This window comes from Trichosurus vulpecula, chromosome 4 (genome assembly GCF_011100635.1).
Source record: "Trichosurus vulpecula isolate mTriVul1 chromosome 4, mTriVul1.pri, whole genome shotgun sequence".
Lineage (NCBI taxonomy): Eukaryota > Metazoa > Chordata > Mammalia > Diprotodontia > Phalangeridae > Trichosurus > Trichosurus vulpecula.
The window spans coordinates 221,749,309-221,766,014 of NC_050576.1; the positions used below are offsets into that span (position 1 = coordinate 221,749,309).

Sequence of the window (16,706 nt, forward strand, 5' to 3'; positions counted from 1 at the left end):
TATACACACTACTTGGACAATTAATATTTCCAAAGGAATAATTTAACAGTTATGGAGTTATTAATATGGGCAGGGATTTATCTTAACAGGAGAATATTAGTCAGAAACAAAATAATTATTTTCAGTTGGGAAATTTAATTGTCACTTCAATGAACCTTAAAATTTCTAACTAGTTAGTAGCTGAACATTCAAACATATAGTCAAGAGTCTGAAGGAGGGAAATGAGATTATAGCACTGGTGCTAAGTTGCTACTCAAACTAACTCTAACAAGATCCTAGTAACAATTTTTATATTTTTGCCTCAACATATTTAATCAATATGTTTGTAACATTATATCACTTTTCTCTGAGATGGGCTCAAAGGCATTAAAAATTATTCCTGTGAGTAGATCATGCAAAATTTTTCATAAAATGACTGTGTGATGAGCAAACTCATTGTAATTTGAATATTAGTTATATATGCTAATAGTTTCTCTTAATAGAAGTTGTTATAACTTCGGCAAAACAATACAATGTTATAATGGAACACCAATAGTGGTGGTGTATTGAAACTATTGATTCTGTACTAAAAAGAAAATCCCATATATGCAGAAATGTTCTCTCAAAATTTGAAAACTTACTCAAAAGTGGAATCCAGTAAGAGAATTCCTGTAAAACTCAGAAATATAAGAAAACTTTATTTACTATGTATACCTTGTTTTAGCTTAGAGAATTTTTATATAAGAAAACATGCTTCTAGCATACTGCATTAAAAAAAATCCTAGGTCTTCATACTAGAGACTTTTTCGGAGAAATAATTTTCAACTTTTCTGATGGTAATGAAAGTAGGAAGAAAAATGCCAGTTGGATCTAATATGAACTTTAATAAAGGTTCATTCTAGACTTTAGTGTCACTGAATATCTCTAGCAACTTAATGTTAATCTGAGGGATACTTCAACAAGTTAGTGCTACTTAAAAGAATCCTCAGACTGTCTATCTATATATACTTTTTTAGAAATTCCCTAAAACTCAAAGCTAAATTCTATGAATTGTGATGAGACCAAAATAAATTAATTTTCCTTCGATTTCTGCATCTTCTTATGTTTAGTGATAGTTGGCAGTATATTATGAAGGTTCACAGTAAATCTTAAAATACAGCATTTGTAGTATTATCTTCTTGATTTTATTACACTTTGAAATGTTAATATTAAGTAAAGATGATAAAGATTCCTTCAAAACATAACTTCTAGGGAATTGAAAAAAAAAATCACCATTTGATTTGTCCAAGTAGCCTTACCTGTCTAGAAGAATTCAAGTTTTGCATGCCCAGCCCTGAGGCAATCCCACCCAGGGTCTGATTAGGGAGTGCACTGTTTGAAAGGGGGAGCTTCAGGCTTGGTGAAGGCAAAAATGGTGAAGTAGTGGGCTCTTCCACTAGGCCGCCATCCTGATTGGAGAAAGAAAGGGTGAGCTGTGTGCAATGTCCAACAGCAGACAAAGCACAAAACAATTTCCCAAGGAAATATAAAGGATATGGATGAATAAAGGATTAAAATATCAAAAAAGCATGAAGAATAAGCGAATGAAGAATATGGGTAAAGGGAAAGAGAAGAGGGGAGAGAAAGAGAAAGAGTATTAAGATAGTTTTCCTTCCATTGTTTTTGTATTTTACAAATGCACATATAGAAACTTCCCCCCTTTCCTCTCTCTCCCCCCTTCATGTGTAGTACCTTTAATACTTTTACTAATCCTAGAAACTGCTAAGGGAAAGGAGAAAGGTCAAGGACTTGAAAACTATACTAAGCATCCTAACAGGACTCTGATTATCTTCAAATTAGCAGAATTCCTTTGTGTAGTTATGAAGCTTGGCCCAGCATAGAATGGACAACTGATTAACAACCTAGATCCTTTTTGTAAACAAAAATACAGATAAGGGGTGTAATTCCAAGATAGAAACAAGTCCACTGGAGAACAAAAAAGAAACCCTGATCCTTGGTAGTCTCCCAATGATCCCTAGCATTTTCTTATTTGCCCTTCTGTTTTTCTATAATACTCTTCTATTTTTGAGATTCAATTCTTTTGCTTTGGCATTAGAGGAAGGGAAGGGAAAAAGAATTTATATAGCTCCTTTGCTCCAGGGAAAAAGAATTTATATAGCTCCTTTGCTCCAGGTACTGTGCTTTACATATATTATCTCATTTGATCATTATATTTGACATTAATAATCTCAAAGTCTCATCCAGTTATGCTAAATATTCAAGGCAACTTTAGGAAGCTTATTCATTATAAGCTACAAAGTCCACTGTCCTCAGAGTCTATAGGAGTATTAATCAAAGCCTATGAGTCAAGAATTGGTACTAAAATCATCGCTGCTTATAGACCTCAGCTGACAGATTAAACACATAGATCAGATTTGTTATGAAACAGAATATCCAAATATGAATCTGTACTATGGAAAGGCTATTGAGTAGTTATGTTGATAGGGAAATTTGTGCAGGTGTCTTGTCAAAGTTCATCCAACTGAAGCAGGCATCAGAATACTTATCTAAGCAAAATGATAACTCACCTTGTCAAGAAAGGTGGGGCGGTCCATGGAAGACTCTTTGGAGATTGGTGGGCGGCAGCCAAGGGGTTTGGTGACCATTCCATTATAGTCAGTCACTCCCATTCCACGCTTGTCCATTTCCACCTTCTTTTCCAGCAGAGCACCTAGAGAGAACAAAGGGAAATGCATTATGCTTAAGAAAATGCTTAATTTCAGTCATTACCATCAGGTATAAGACTATCAATCACAGAAAAAAGATTCAAAACTTTAAAAACTTTTGAAGCCCTAGGCTCCTGGATGACTTGAAAGTTTATAGTATAAGGGTATCTGCTTAGATGTATAGTGTTACCAGGAAAGGGACAGAAAAAGTTCTTTCCTAAACTAAAGGTAAGACATAAGCAAGAGGAAGTTTCTCTGACTAAAAAATAATTTGTCAAAGATAAATTGGAACAAGAGTAGGCTTTGTTTAAAGGATTAAAGTGTTTTAAGAAGGCCACTCAGGCCCCTGCGTCTTTGTTGTTCTCCCGGCTACGCTCCTGACTCTCTGCTCAGATTTTCCTTACATTCCTCCTCACTCCAGCCCTGCATTCTACAGATTGAAGGCACCCTCTGACGACTTACATGAACTTGTGAGAAATGAAGTGAGCACAACTATCAGAACACTGTACACAATAATAGCAATATCGTAATGTTGCTCAACTACGAAAGACTTAGCTACTCTTGATTAATACGATGGTGCATGACAATTCCAAAGGTCTAATTTTGAAAAATGCTGTCCACCTCCAGGGAGAGAAATGATGAACTCTGGGTGCAGACTGAAGCATATTTTTTCCCCCTATTTTATATTTCATGCCTTTTTTGGGGGGGGGGGGCAACATTCTTAACATGGAAATGTTTTCCATGACGTTATATGTATAATGGCTATCATATTTCTTATCTTCTCAATGGGTGGGGAAAAGGAGAGAATTTGGAATTGAAAATTAAAAAAAAACTATCTTCCATCCCTGTGGTCACTCTTTGATTGACTGGTTTTTCTCAGAACCTCCATTTTAAGAGGCATGCTCAGGCCACTCATATCTTCATTCCTTTGCAGGCACACTCCTGACTCTCTCCTCAGATTTTCTCTAAGGTGCCTACCTTCCCCTTCCCCACCTTCATCCTCCCTATCCCTTTTCAGCTTCCTTTTATGTATTATTTTCCTGTTCAAATGTAATCTCCTTGAAGGCAGGGACTGTCCTGCTTTTATTTCTATTCCTAGCACCTTACACAGTGTCTGCTATATAGTAAACTCTCAGTAAATGACTACTGACTTGTTGACTTGTTTTCAAGAAGCTACTATCAAAATCTTCCTTTAATACCTTTTGGTGGTATGAAGACAATACATGTCTACATTTTAAACGACCTCAATGGGGCAGCTAGGTGGCGCAGTGAGTAGAGCACAGGCCCTGGAGCCAGGAGAACCTGAGTTCAAATTCGACCTTCGACACTTGACACACTAGCTGTATGACCTTGGGCAAGTCACTTAACCCCGATTGCCTTGCCTTCCCTCCCCCCCCCAAAAAAAAGATTAAATAACCTCAATTCTTAGCTTTCCTCCACCATGATGAGTTTCTCCTACCTTGTGTGGGCTGTGAGTACTTCTCCGAAGAAGACTGTGACTCTTGGAGGCTCTATTTTGGCTGCTGGATAAGTGCAAGGCCTTCTAATAAAACCTTACTCTGTTACTTCACCTAATCTTTCTGATAACCACAGGGAGGCCTACCAGACTTGACCATCTGCCCTATATCCTCCAGATTCCCGGACACTGTTAATTTGTGTCTTGATGCAGCCCAAGGACCCATGGCCTTTGCCATCCATCTTACAAATACAGCTTGGTTCTGATCCCAAGAAGTGGTAGCAGCATTCAAATTTGCAATATTTGAAATCATAATTATATGTAAAATATGATTCCAGACCAATGGAAATATGCAATGAAAATATTTTAAAATACTTTTTATCTCTTAATTAATGTAAAATAACAGCAAAGAATAAGATGCATTTCTTATTCAAGTTTATTACAAAGTAACAGAATAGCTACATAGAACATAAAATATAAAAAAAAAACACGACTGGATCTAACACCTAAAGATAAGCCTTCACTGACAATATGATGAAAATGTTGTTATTGTCATTTAAAATATTTTAGCAGTTTAGATTGAACTGTCTTCTTTTCCTTTAAATCTTTATATACTGGTAGGTGCAGAGAGCTTTATACACATCTCAGCTAATTCACATGCTCATATGAATGAACACAATGAAACAAGTACAGATGGATGACCTGAAGTATTTTATAAAATCTGTAATGCTTTAAAAAGGCTATTGTCCTTGCAATCTTTTTCAATAGCTAGGCTAAAAAAACCTTGAAAACCAGTCTTCCAAAACAGCTTTAATCACCCATGTTTTCTATGTGACCACCAAAGAAATGGAAGTGATAGCTTTTCAGAGCACAAAAACTGAGTCTGATAAAGAAGCACTGGTTTTAATTTAAAATCCCCTTACGCATTTGTTGTTGTTCAGTTGTTTCAGTCATGTCTGACTCTTTATGACCCCATTTGGAGTTTTCTTGGCAAAGATACTAGAGTGGTTTGCCATTTCCTTCTCCATCTCATTTTTACAGATGAGGAAACTGAGCACACAAGGTTAAGTGACTTGTCCAGGACCACACAGTTAGTGTCTGAGGCCAGATTTGAACTCAGGAAGATCAATCTTCCTGACTCTAGGTCTGGCATTCTATCCACTGAACTACCTAACTTCCCCTTATGTACTACCTCCCAATTAGTGGCAGGTGACACTTAGATACTTTAAATCCAGGTTGAGTTTTTTCATTCTTGGAAATTTAACTCCTGGAAGGCATTCTTTTCATCCAGATTAAAAATTTATCAACCAGAATATCCACCTAATTGTTTTCTTCAAAACACCAGTATATTTAGCTGCCAAGGCCTTCTCTGATCATTTTAACACTATGCAACTGAATCAGATTTTTAAAGTTATTGAACCAAGTAATGCCTGCAATAAGCTTCTTCACTATTCACTTAATCTCCATTTTCTTTCACTGCTTCAAATAAACTTGAAGCTTTTGTCTAAACAGCTGTTCTGCTAAGAGGAATGAGTTTACTATACAACTATAAGATGCTCCATTTCTATCACTGTAACATTTCTATTCCTTGTGGTTGCTTGTAAACTACAAAAAATGATGTAACTTTGCCTTTTGGTTTTATTTTACTTGAATGTTTTATAATATCCCATATAGTATATCCAGGTATTCTGACATATCATCTAATTTTAGAATTACTAAGACCACATTCTTGCCATTAAATTACATAACATTTTTGTTCAAATGTATCAACAAGCTTCTTTTTTTCTGTGTGTGTCAGCAGAATTTCAATCTGAAGTATTCTTCCTTTTGTCTATTTTGTTAAGGACTCTTTAAAAAAAATTAACACGCCACTGTTAACACAGCACATCATATCCACAGGAGATGACAACACAGTGGTGTTTTAAAACCCTTACCAAGCTCCATGAGTCACACTAATTGAATTTTGGCTCGCATTAAATGTGACCTAGCATTATTTTAGAATTTGCAGTAAATCAGACTTTGCATTATTTGAGATTGCATTAAAGGCGGCCTTAGGATTTCAGGCTATACTACAGCTGAAGTCTCTTTTAGTCATTGTCACCTCCAATTAGAATGTGAACTCCTGGAGAGCAGGGACTGTCTCATCTTTTCTATTTATAGTTCCACCACTTAGCACCATACTTGACAAGTAGTAAGCACTTAATGTTTTTCATTCATTCACTGATTGAAAAACCAGGATCCAGAACAAGTAATCAGAGGGATTACATTCACACATTGCTAAAATGGTTTGAATTTTGTTAATCAAATGAGATTTTTACTTGCTCTTTGTGTTTATGCAAAGAGATTCTACAAAGAACTCAATAAGACCCTCCAAATTAAATAAACATATTTTAATACTCAGTGACTTAAATGCGAAGTTACAGAGGAGGGATGAAAAACTTTGGAAAACATGGTTCAGGAGCAAAAAACAAAAGAAGTTAAAGGCTTGCAGACTACACAGAAACCTAATGTCTATGTATCACGAATAATTTTTTAAAAACTGGGAGTAGGGAACCAGAAATAGTACTAAATAACATTACAAAAAATTAAAATGATTATACTTTAACTACAATAAGATTGGTTAAAAATATTAAAGTTGTGTGAATTAGCTATCTCTGTTCTGTGTTCAGTCAGATCAATGACTTATTGGACAACTCTACAATGACAAAGAGGAGGAAGAGATCTTCAGTTTTTATTATACTTCTGTTTCTTCTGCCAAAGAGATTGACCTTTGAATTGGAAATGACAGAACTAAAATGGCTAAGCAAGTTGATATCCATGATAAGTAAGGAGATAGTAAGAGAGAGCACCCTGGATGAATTCAAGTAAATTGGCCCAAATAAACGATGTACTCAGGAACTGAAAAAAAAAGAAAAAAAAAGGACAAAAACAACCAAACTGACATATGTGATTGCTAAGCCACTGTCAATAATATTTTCAAGATTATGGACAGAGAATAGTGATGGTACCACTTGGAGAAGGCAAATGTTCTGATTCTGCCAAAAAAAGAAAAAAGTAAGAGAACAAAGTTGGCAGATTATTAGCCACTAACCTTTGATTCTTGGGAGAATTTTAGAGCAAATCATTAAAGAGCTAATTAATGAATATCCAGAATGGGAAGCTGTGATTATAAAGAACTGGCATGGCTTTTTTTTCGACTTTACTGAAACGGGAGATGAGAGAAATTCTGTTGATGTACAGAAGCTTGTCTAGATTTTTAACAATGTTTTCTAATAAAGTGTCTCATATTACTCATGTAAAGAAGATGGAGAGTTTTGGACAAAATAATACAATTAGATGGACTCAGAACTGTTTGAATGACTAGGCTCAGTAATCATTAATGAGTCAATATCAGAGTGGCAGGAGGTCTCTAGTGAAGCATCCTAGATGCTTTTTCACGTGATAAGATTAGTGATTATTTCAGAGGGAAGGCACTAACATTAATGGGGACTCAGAATCTTCTTAAATAAGATTAGATTTTAGCCGATACTTGAGGGAAGCCAAGAGGAAAGACAAGGAGAGAACTCTGGGTATGGAGGACACCCAGAGAAAATGCAGAGTTGGAAGATGGAGTGTCGGGTGCAAGGAATAGCAAGTAGACCAGTGAAAGTGGATTACAGAATATGTCTAGGGGAGAAAAGACTGGAACAGTAGGGTAAGAGAGAAGGGGAATGGAGGAGCAGGAGAGTAATGACGATCTGTACAAGGGCAGTAGCAGTGTCAGAGTGGAAAGTGTGCAGATATGAGAGATGTGACAAACACAGAATTGCCAAGACTTGAGAGAGTTAAGGATGACACCTATGTTTTGAGTATGGGTAAATTGGGAGGATGGTGGCGCCCTCAATAGTATTAGAGAATTTTGGAAGAGGTAAGAGTTTGGGAGAAAAGATAATGAGTTCAATTTTAGACATACTGAGCCTAAGATGAGTTTAAGATCTTTATGGCAGTTGGCGGCACAGTGGATAGAGTGATGGAACTGGAATCAGGAAGCCCTGAATTCACATATTACCTCAGATACTTATTAGCTGTGTAACCCAGGGAAAGTCAATAAACCTCTTTCTGCTTCAATTTCCTCATTTATAAAATAGGGATAATAATAGCATCTACCTTCCGGGGTTGTTGTAAGGACAGAATGAAGTAATACATGTAAAGCACTGTGCAAACCTTAAAGTGCTCTATAAATGCTATCTATCACCACCACCATCACCATTTCAACTACTACCACCATTATCATCCACGGGATATCTAGTTTGAGATGTCCAAGAGGCAGTTTGGATGAGAGACCAGAGGTCAACAGAGAGGTTAGGAGTGGATAAGTAGATCTGAGAATCATCTACATCGGGATCACAATTGAACCCATGAGAAGGAATGACATCACCAAGTGAAACAGCATGGAGGGAGAGGAGGCCCCAGGACAGAACTTTGGGGGATATCCACAGTTACTGGACATGCCCCAAATAAAGATCCAGCACAGAAGACTGAGAAGGAGCAGGCGGGTAGGAGAACCAGGAGAAAGCAGTGTCACGGAAACCTAAAGAGAAATGAATATTAAAGAGAAGAGGAATTCTTTCAATTTTGATTTTACCCTTAGGATCTAAGATATCAAGGCAGTTTTCCTTGATAATTTCTTGAAATATGTTAACTAGGCTTTTTAAAAAAATCATGGCTTTCAGGCAGTCCAATAATTCTTAAATTATCACTCTTTAAGCTGTTTTCCAGATCACTTGTTCTTCTGATGAGGTACTTCACATTTACTTTGACAGTGTCACAGTCTGGAGAGGTCAAGAAAGATGAAGACAGAGAAATGAAGACTGGATCTAGCAATTAAGAGATCATTGCAGAGAGTGCAGAAAATAACACTTCAAGTCAAATTTTGGAGTGGCTTAGACAACAAAAGGTCAGAGTGAAACCTTTTTCCAGCCTAATACAACTCAGGAGGTTGATGATATGGGAGGGGGTGCAGAGTGAGGATTGGTGCTTGCCCAGAGTGCATGCAATAGCACTAGTGGTAGGTATTGGGTACAGCTGGCACTGACTGGCTACTCCTGTCAATATGCAGTTCTGAGTCACAGTTCTAAGGTGGAGAGGAGAGGGTCATTTGAGGTCAGTCATAAGGTAGAATGGACTCTGGTCATAGTTCCAAGGCAGAGAGGAGCTCTAGTGGTTGTGGCTGTAGGAAAGCAAGGGACCTAGTCACAGTTCAGGGCCAAGAGGAGTACTAGTGCTTAGGGGTTGTAGGGGAGCAGGGACCTTTTCTGGGTAAAGACCAGAGCACATACCAGGAGAGTAGTGACCACACCTCTCTCTGGATCATAACACCTTGGAAGCACTGAAAACTTGCAGACCCCCAGAACTAGGTTTGAAAACAGCAGCAGGAAAAGCCTAAAACTTGGGACAGTGCATCCCCATCCCTGTGTGAACAGACCCCCACTTTAATATAAAGCTCAAAGGCAAGAAATAGCCTTGGAAAATTGGCAAACAACAAAAAAATAACTTGACCATAAAAAGCTACTAACTATGGGGGCAGGAAAGACCAAGACTTAACCTTATAAGAAGACAACAATGTGAAAATAGCTACAAGAAAAGCCTCAAAAAATGCTAATTGGACTCATGCCCAAGAAGAATTCCTGGAAGAGTTAAAGAAAGAGATAAGAGTGGTAGAGGAAAAATTGGGAAAAGAAATTAGAGTGATGCAAGAAAATTATTAAAAGAGAATTGACAGACTGGCAAAAGAGGCACAAAAAATATTGAAGAAAATAACACCTTAAAAAACACAACTGATCTAATGGTAAAAGAGACACAAAACTCACTGAAGAGAACTCCCTAAAAAACGAATGGCCTAAATGGAAAAGGAGGTACAAGAGCTCACTGAAGAAAATAATTCCTTAAAAATTAAGGGCAAATGGAAGTTAATGACTCCCTGAAACATCGAGAAACAATAAAACATGGTTAAAGGAATGAAAAAAAATAGAAGAAAATGTGAAGTATCTCATCAGAAAAACAAGTGATCTGGAAAACAGATTGAAGAGTGATAATTTAAGAATTATTGGACTGCCTGAAAGCCATGATTAAAAAAAGCCTAAATATCATATTACAAGAAGTTATCAAGGAAAACTATTACAATGAAAATTATCTAAGGATCCTGAGGGTAAAATCAAAACTGAAAAATTCCACTGATCACCTCCTGAAAGAGATAAAATGAAAATGAAAATTCCAGATCCCAGAGCTCACAGATCAGGGAGAGAATACTGCAAGCAGCTAGAAAGAAACAATTCAAATACTGCGATACCACAATCAGGATCACACAAGATTTAGTAGCTTACACATTAAAAAACAACTAGAGGCCTTGGAATATGATATTCAAGAAGGCAAAGGAGTAAAGATTATAGTCGAGAATAACTCTCCAGCAAAACTGAGTATAATCTTTTAGGGGAAAAAATGGATATTTAATGAAATAGAGGACTTCCTCCCATTCCTGATGACAAGACTAGAGCTGAATAGAAAATCTGACATTCAAACACAAAACTCAAGAGAAGCATAAAAAGGTAAACATGAAAAAGTAATCCTAAGAGATTCAATAAAGTTTAACTATTTATATTTCTATATAGGAAGAGGATACATTTAACTCCTAAGAACTTTATTATTCTAAGGGCAGTTAGAAGGAGTCTTCATAGACAGAGGGCATTGGTGTAACTTAATTATGTTGGTATGATCTACAAAAAAAAAAAAAAATTAAGGAGAAAGAGGGATGCACTGGGAGAGGAAGAATGGGGAAAATTTGCCCATATAAAAGAAATTTGGAAGGAAGAGCTTTTATGGTACAGGGGAAACTAGGTGATGATGGTTGGCAATGCTTGAATCTCACTCTCCTTGGAATTGGTTCAAAGAGGGAAGAACATATATACACACTCAGCTGAGTATAGCAATCTACCTTACATATATACACACTCAGCTGAGTATAGCAATCTATTTTACCCAATAGGGAAAGAGGAGGGAAAGAGGATAAGAGATATAGGGGGTGGGGGGAGGGAGGGATAAGTGATAAAAAGGAGGGCAGATTAAGAGGCAGTGGTCAGAAGCAAAACAGACTTTTGAGGAGGGGCAGGATAAAAACAGAGAGAAGGATAAACAGAAGGAAATAGGAGGGAGGGAAATACACAGTAAGTAATCATAACTGTGAATGTGAATAGGATGAGTTCATCCACAAATCAGAAGCAGGTAGCAGAATGGATTAGAAACCAGAATGCAACAACATGTGGTTTATAAGAGACACACTTGAAAGAGAAAATGACACACATAGAGTTAAAATACAGGGCTAGTGCAGAATGTATTATGCTTCAGCTGAAGTAAAAAAGCCCAGAGTAGCAATCATTATCTCAGACAAAGCAAAAGCAAAAACAGACCTAATGAAAAGAGATAACCATGGAAACCACATTTTGCTAAAAGGTTCCATAGATAATGAACTAATTTAAAAAATTTTTACAGCAACTTTCTCTGATAAAGGCCTCATTTCTCAAATATATAGGGTATTGAGTCAAATTTATAAAAATAAAGCCATTTCCCAATTGATAAATGGTCGAAGGGTAACATTTCATTGAATTATGAATGTGGGCAAAAAAACATTATTCTGAGAGGGGATCCACAGACTTTATTAGAGTGCCAAAGAGATCCAATGATACAAATAACTGTATAACAAATAACTGATAACAAATACCATTATGTCTGCACACAAAATTTTTTAAAAATCAATGCATTCTGTGAAAGGGGATAGACAAATTCTTAATCCTTTAAATGTGTACTATAATTTGTATCTTCAGTGGTATACTTCTTGGGATCTAAACAGTTCATTTCTTAGTAAATAAACATCACACTTTATGTCCTTACTGAAATATCTAAGATTCTCTCTTCTACTCAATTATTACTCTATGATATTGAGAATAAAACTTTGAAAACTGAAACTTTATTTGCAAGTCCCTCTTTTTAAAGCATTGCTTTGGGAATAGTATTTTATTACTTACTCATGGCCTGATCAAGATTCATATTGTTACTCTTCAAAGCTTCTTCAGCTGGCTCTCTCTGTGGGAAAACAAAAAAAAATTTGTATTTTTATAATAAGTTTCTATTTAAAAAGTCAACTTGGGAAGACTTTAAACATACATCAAAGAATTTATTTTTAAACTAAATTACTTGCAATAATAAAATAAACGGAACGTTTTTACTTGATTTGTTCAATTTAACAAAATTCATGTTTTTGATAGATTTTGACTAGCGCCAATACAGCTTTAATATAATTACAATTAGTAGTCCATAGAAAACTTTATAAGAACAGCACAAGGAAAAGTGGGTTGCAGAAGTTCACCAAAGATAAAGTTTTAAAAAATTAAATTAGTAAGGCAGATGTACAGATTACTCTGATGCCCAATGTATGTCAGCCAACAGCTTCTTTATCTGTCTTTTCTCAGGTTTAGATGGAAAAAGAATTAGAATAGCCTTTTCACTTCCCACATCTTATCATCCCTATTACTTGTCAGTTAAGATTAAAGTTAAAAGTAGGCACTCTCTCATAATAATAATTGAAAAAAATTATGCCTCTATAGTTAAGATTATTTCCTACGGGGAGAGAAAGAGAAATTAAGTATAGGTGCAAAGAAAAAGCAAGTGATGGTTGAAGGTTTTTGGATTTTTAAGCAGGAGAATGATACAGTTAAAAAAAAAAAGATGTTTCAGAGAAAAAAATTTACCTCTGTTCAATTTTTAAAAAATTCTGAATTTGACCAACACCAAATAACATAAGCATTTCCACAGATAAAGTAGAACAGAAAAGACGGTTGTACATGAAGGTGTGAATATGTGTTGTATACAGGTTGCTTTTCTTTTTAAATATATAATTAAAACTCAAAGGTTATTTTCAAAGCCATCCTGCTTGTGCTTTCTGCTGAATTTTGTTCTGTTTTCTTCTATTTACTTTAAAAGATGACCCTCTTTTATTGACCTTCTTTTTTATTCTGATGACCCCATTTCGAACCTACTTCTCAACTCCTCTTCATAAAATATTTTGAAAGAAAAATAAAACTTTTGCATTAGGTATGTATAGTCAAGAAAAACAAATTCCTCAAATGGTCATATTTGAAAATGTGTATGTTGTTCTGGACTCCTCATCTCTCTGTCAAGAGATAGGTAGCATTTTTCACCACCAGCACTTTGTAACTGTGATTGACCATGGCTCAAGTCTTTCAAAGTTGTTTTTTAAAAAATTAAAAACTTTTTTTCAAAGTTGCTTTTCTTTAAAATATTATCACATAAATCACTCTCTGGGTTCTGCTCACTTTACTCAGCATCTGTTCATTTAAGTCTTTCCAGGTTTCTAAGAAACCTTCTACTTTGTCACGTTCAGCTGAACAACATACCATCACATTCATATCCCAATAACTTGTTCGGCCATTTCTCACTTGATGGGTACTCACGCAATTTCCAATTCATCTCCACTATGAAAAGAACTACTATAAATATTTTTGTACATATGGGGTCCTTTCCCTTTTTCTTTGACCTCTTTGGGATATAGGTATAAGTGTATTGCTTAGTCAAAGGATATGCACAGTTTAGTGGCTTTGGGGGGAGAGTTCCACATTTCTTTCCAAAATGGCTGGACCAATTTGCATCTTCACCAATATTTTATTAATGTGCCTGTTTTCCCACGGTCCTTTCTGAAACTGCCATTTTTTGCAAAACTGATGGGGAGAAGGTTAGAATCTCATGGTTGCTTTAATTTGCATTTCTCTTACTATTATTGACTGGGACATTTTTTCACATGGTTGTTGATGGCTTGTATTTCTTCTTTTGAGAACTAACTTTTCATAACCACTGACTATCTACTAGGGGAATGACTTCATTCCTATATATAAATGGACCAGTTTCTTATTATATCTTGCTACAGAGGCTTTTCTCCCAGTTAGTCACTTCCCTTCTAATTTTAATTGCATTGTGAAAACTTTTAAAATTTTATGTAGTTCAAATTGTCCATTTTATCTTCTGTGATCCTTTCTATCTCTCGTTAATCATAAACTCTTCTCCTACCCATAGCTGCGGTGCTTTGAAGTTGTATTCATTCATATAGTTCCTGTATGTGTCATGGTAGGCAGACTCCCAGATATTTCATACTTTCTGTAATTATTTTCAATGGAATTTCTATCTTTTCCTGCTGGGTTTTGCTTGAAATATACAGAAAGGCTGATGGTTTATGTGGGTTTATTTTATATTATGTTACTTTGCAGAAGTTAGTTTTAATTTTCAGTTGGCTCTCTAAGATTCTTCAAGTAGACCATCATATCGTCTGCAAAAAAGTGATTTTCTTTGTTCTTTGTCTCTGCTTATTCTCTCAAATTACTATTTTCTGTCTTATTGTTACAGCCAATACTTCTTGCATTATATTAAATAATAGTGGTGATAATGGATATCTTTGCTTTACCCTCAATTTTACTTAAAAGGCTTCTACTTTATTCCTATTATATATAATACTGGCTCTGTTTTAAAGTTATTTACCACATTGAGAAATGATCCATTTATTTTGACGCTTCTTAGTATTTTTTCAAAAAAAAAGTGGGTATTTTATTCTGTCAAAAGTCTTCTGCATACAATATTTGATTTTGATTCTACTTGTTACCAATATAGTCTATTATGTTTATAGTTTGCATATTACAGAACTGACCTGATACCCAGTATAAATACAACCTGGTCATGATGCATAAATTTTATTATATGTTACTTAAAATTCTTGTATCAATATTCACCAAGGATATTGGTCTGCAATTTTCTTTCTCTGATTTTTACCTACTAGTTTAGGTACCCAAACCATATTTACTGTTAAGAAATGACAAGTATGATGAATACAGTGAAGAACAGAAACATTTATGTGAACTGACAGAAAGTGAAATGAGCAAAGTAGGTTAATTTTAAGGGGAAAGTGCAACCACCATAAAACAAATTAAACTGATGTTTACAAGCTCAAAGATGAGATATGAGAAGATACCTCCCCCTGCTCCTTTTTAGAAGTTGAGGTCTATAGGTATGGAATACTGCACATAAAATCAGATGTTTCCCCTTTTTAAATCAGGTCTGCTGAATATTTTTTCTTTTTAAAAAATTCTCTTAAAAGGTATAGATCTTTTGGAGGAGGAGACATATGGGGGAAATAGGAGATAAAAACAAAAGACATCAATAAAGTCCAGTGGAATTAGTTGTCTTTTGGATGTCTGATAGAATTCACTTGTATATCCATGTGGTCTTAAGGTTTTTTCTTTGGGATTCCATTTATAGTTTTTTCAATTTCTCTTTCTGAGCATTTTAGTGTTTTGGAAGAACTTTTCATGTTAAAACTATACTCTGGAAACGAAGCATTTTATAGGGTTTCTCAATTCTTCAAATACTTTATCATATAATTCTCTAGTTTATAAGTAATGAACTGATAAAGATTGACTTTTCAAGTGTCAAAAGAGTATATGAAGAGAAAAGTGAGTTAAAGTGTGTGTTTTTAGTATATGTGATGCATTCGTTATTTTGTGAACACCCATTTTATTACATAAACATACCTTTAGCCATCTGAATATAGGTTTGAGAGACTATATAGAGGGAGCAAGACACTATTAGTGCTGTAGCTTTTGTATTTCAAATCAAGTTTTTTTTTTAATCTTTGCAATATGGAACATATGAATGAAAATGAAGTCATATAGTCCTTATCCTTTTAGCTATTTTTTAAGTTTTTTTTTTCCCTCATAGAAGAGATTACAAGGGCGCCATAACTTTCCTAACCAAATCTATAAAATTACGAGTTATCTAAAAATTCTAAGTTAGTGTGCTTCAACATCACCCTTAAAATAACTCTTTTTCTGATCAGTAGGCACAAGTGAAAAAAAATGTGTATTTAATCATTTAACAAAATCTTTTATTTATATCATAATGGATACAGTAGCAACAAAACAAAATGCTAATTACCGGAAAGCCCATGTCTGTGAGTTGTTTAATCAGTCGGTTCATGATCCAGGCCTCATCTTGCTTGCTAGATGTCTTCATGCCCTAGACAAATGAAATGTGGTCAAAGGAAAAAAAAATCTATTAATCACTTCTTTTTGTATTTACAAAAAATAGGGCATGGTCCTAATCTATTGCAGTTTAGAATTAGAAAATCTCTTTGGATCACTACTTAATAATTTTCATATTCTGGGAAATTTTTAATATATGGTCACTGCTAAAATTATGGATTGTTTCAGTATTCATAGGCAGGGATGTGTGCATAAAAATAATTCATTAACTAGAAAAGCAAAACAATTACTTTGTCTTCCTCAGAGAATTAATGCAGCTAATTATAAATGTACATTTTCAAAATTAAATGCTCTTATTCAAACTATACTGAGCACTAAAAGAGGCTAACTAAAAATAACATGGTAGCTCTTAGGACTTTAAAATACAAAGACCAACACAAAATAAGGTCTTCTTTCAAGCAAAAAGATAAGGAGTGTGAGAAACCAAATAAA

The 16,706-nt window shown here is 35.1% G+C and overlaps 1 protein-coding gene across 5 annotated transcripts in view; it reads right to left on the minus strand.

The window, feature by feature from the left end:
- TNRC6C (trinucleotide repeat containing adaptor 6C) overlaps positions 1-16,706 on the minus strand; it is a 186,029-nt gene that overhangs the window by 49,501 nt on the left and 119,822 nt on the right. For all 5 annotated transcript variants that reach the window (XM_036754793.1, XM_036754790.1, XM_036754792.1 and 2 more), the window contains 4 exons: positions 16,168-16,248; positions 12,198-12,255; positions 2,547-2,689; positions 1,278-1,427 (listed from right to left, as the gene is read on the minus strand). In XM_036754793.1, the coding sequence (XP_036610688.1) occupies positions 1,278-1,427; positions 2,547-2,689; positions 12,198-12,255; positions 16,168-16,248 (432 nt within the window). The remainder of the gene's footprint in view (positions 1-1,277; positions 1,428-2,546; positions 2,690-12,197; positions 12,256-16,167; positions 16,249-16,706) is intronic.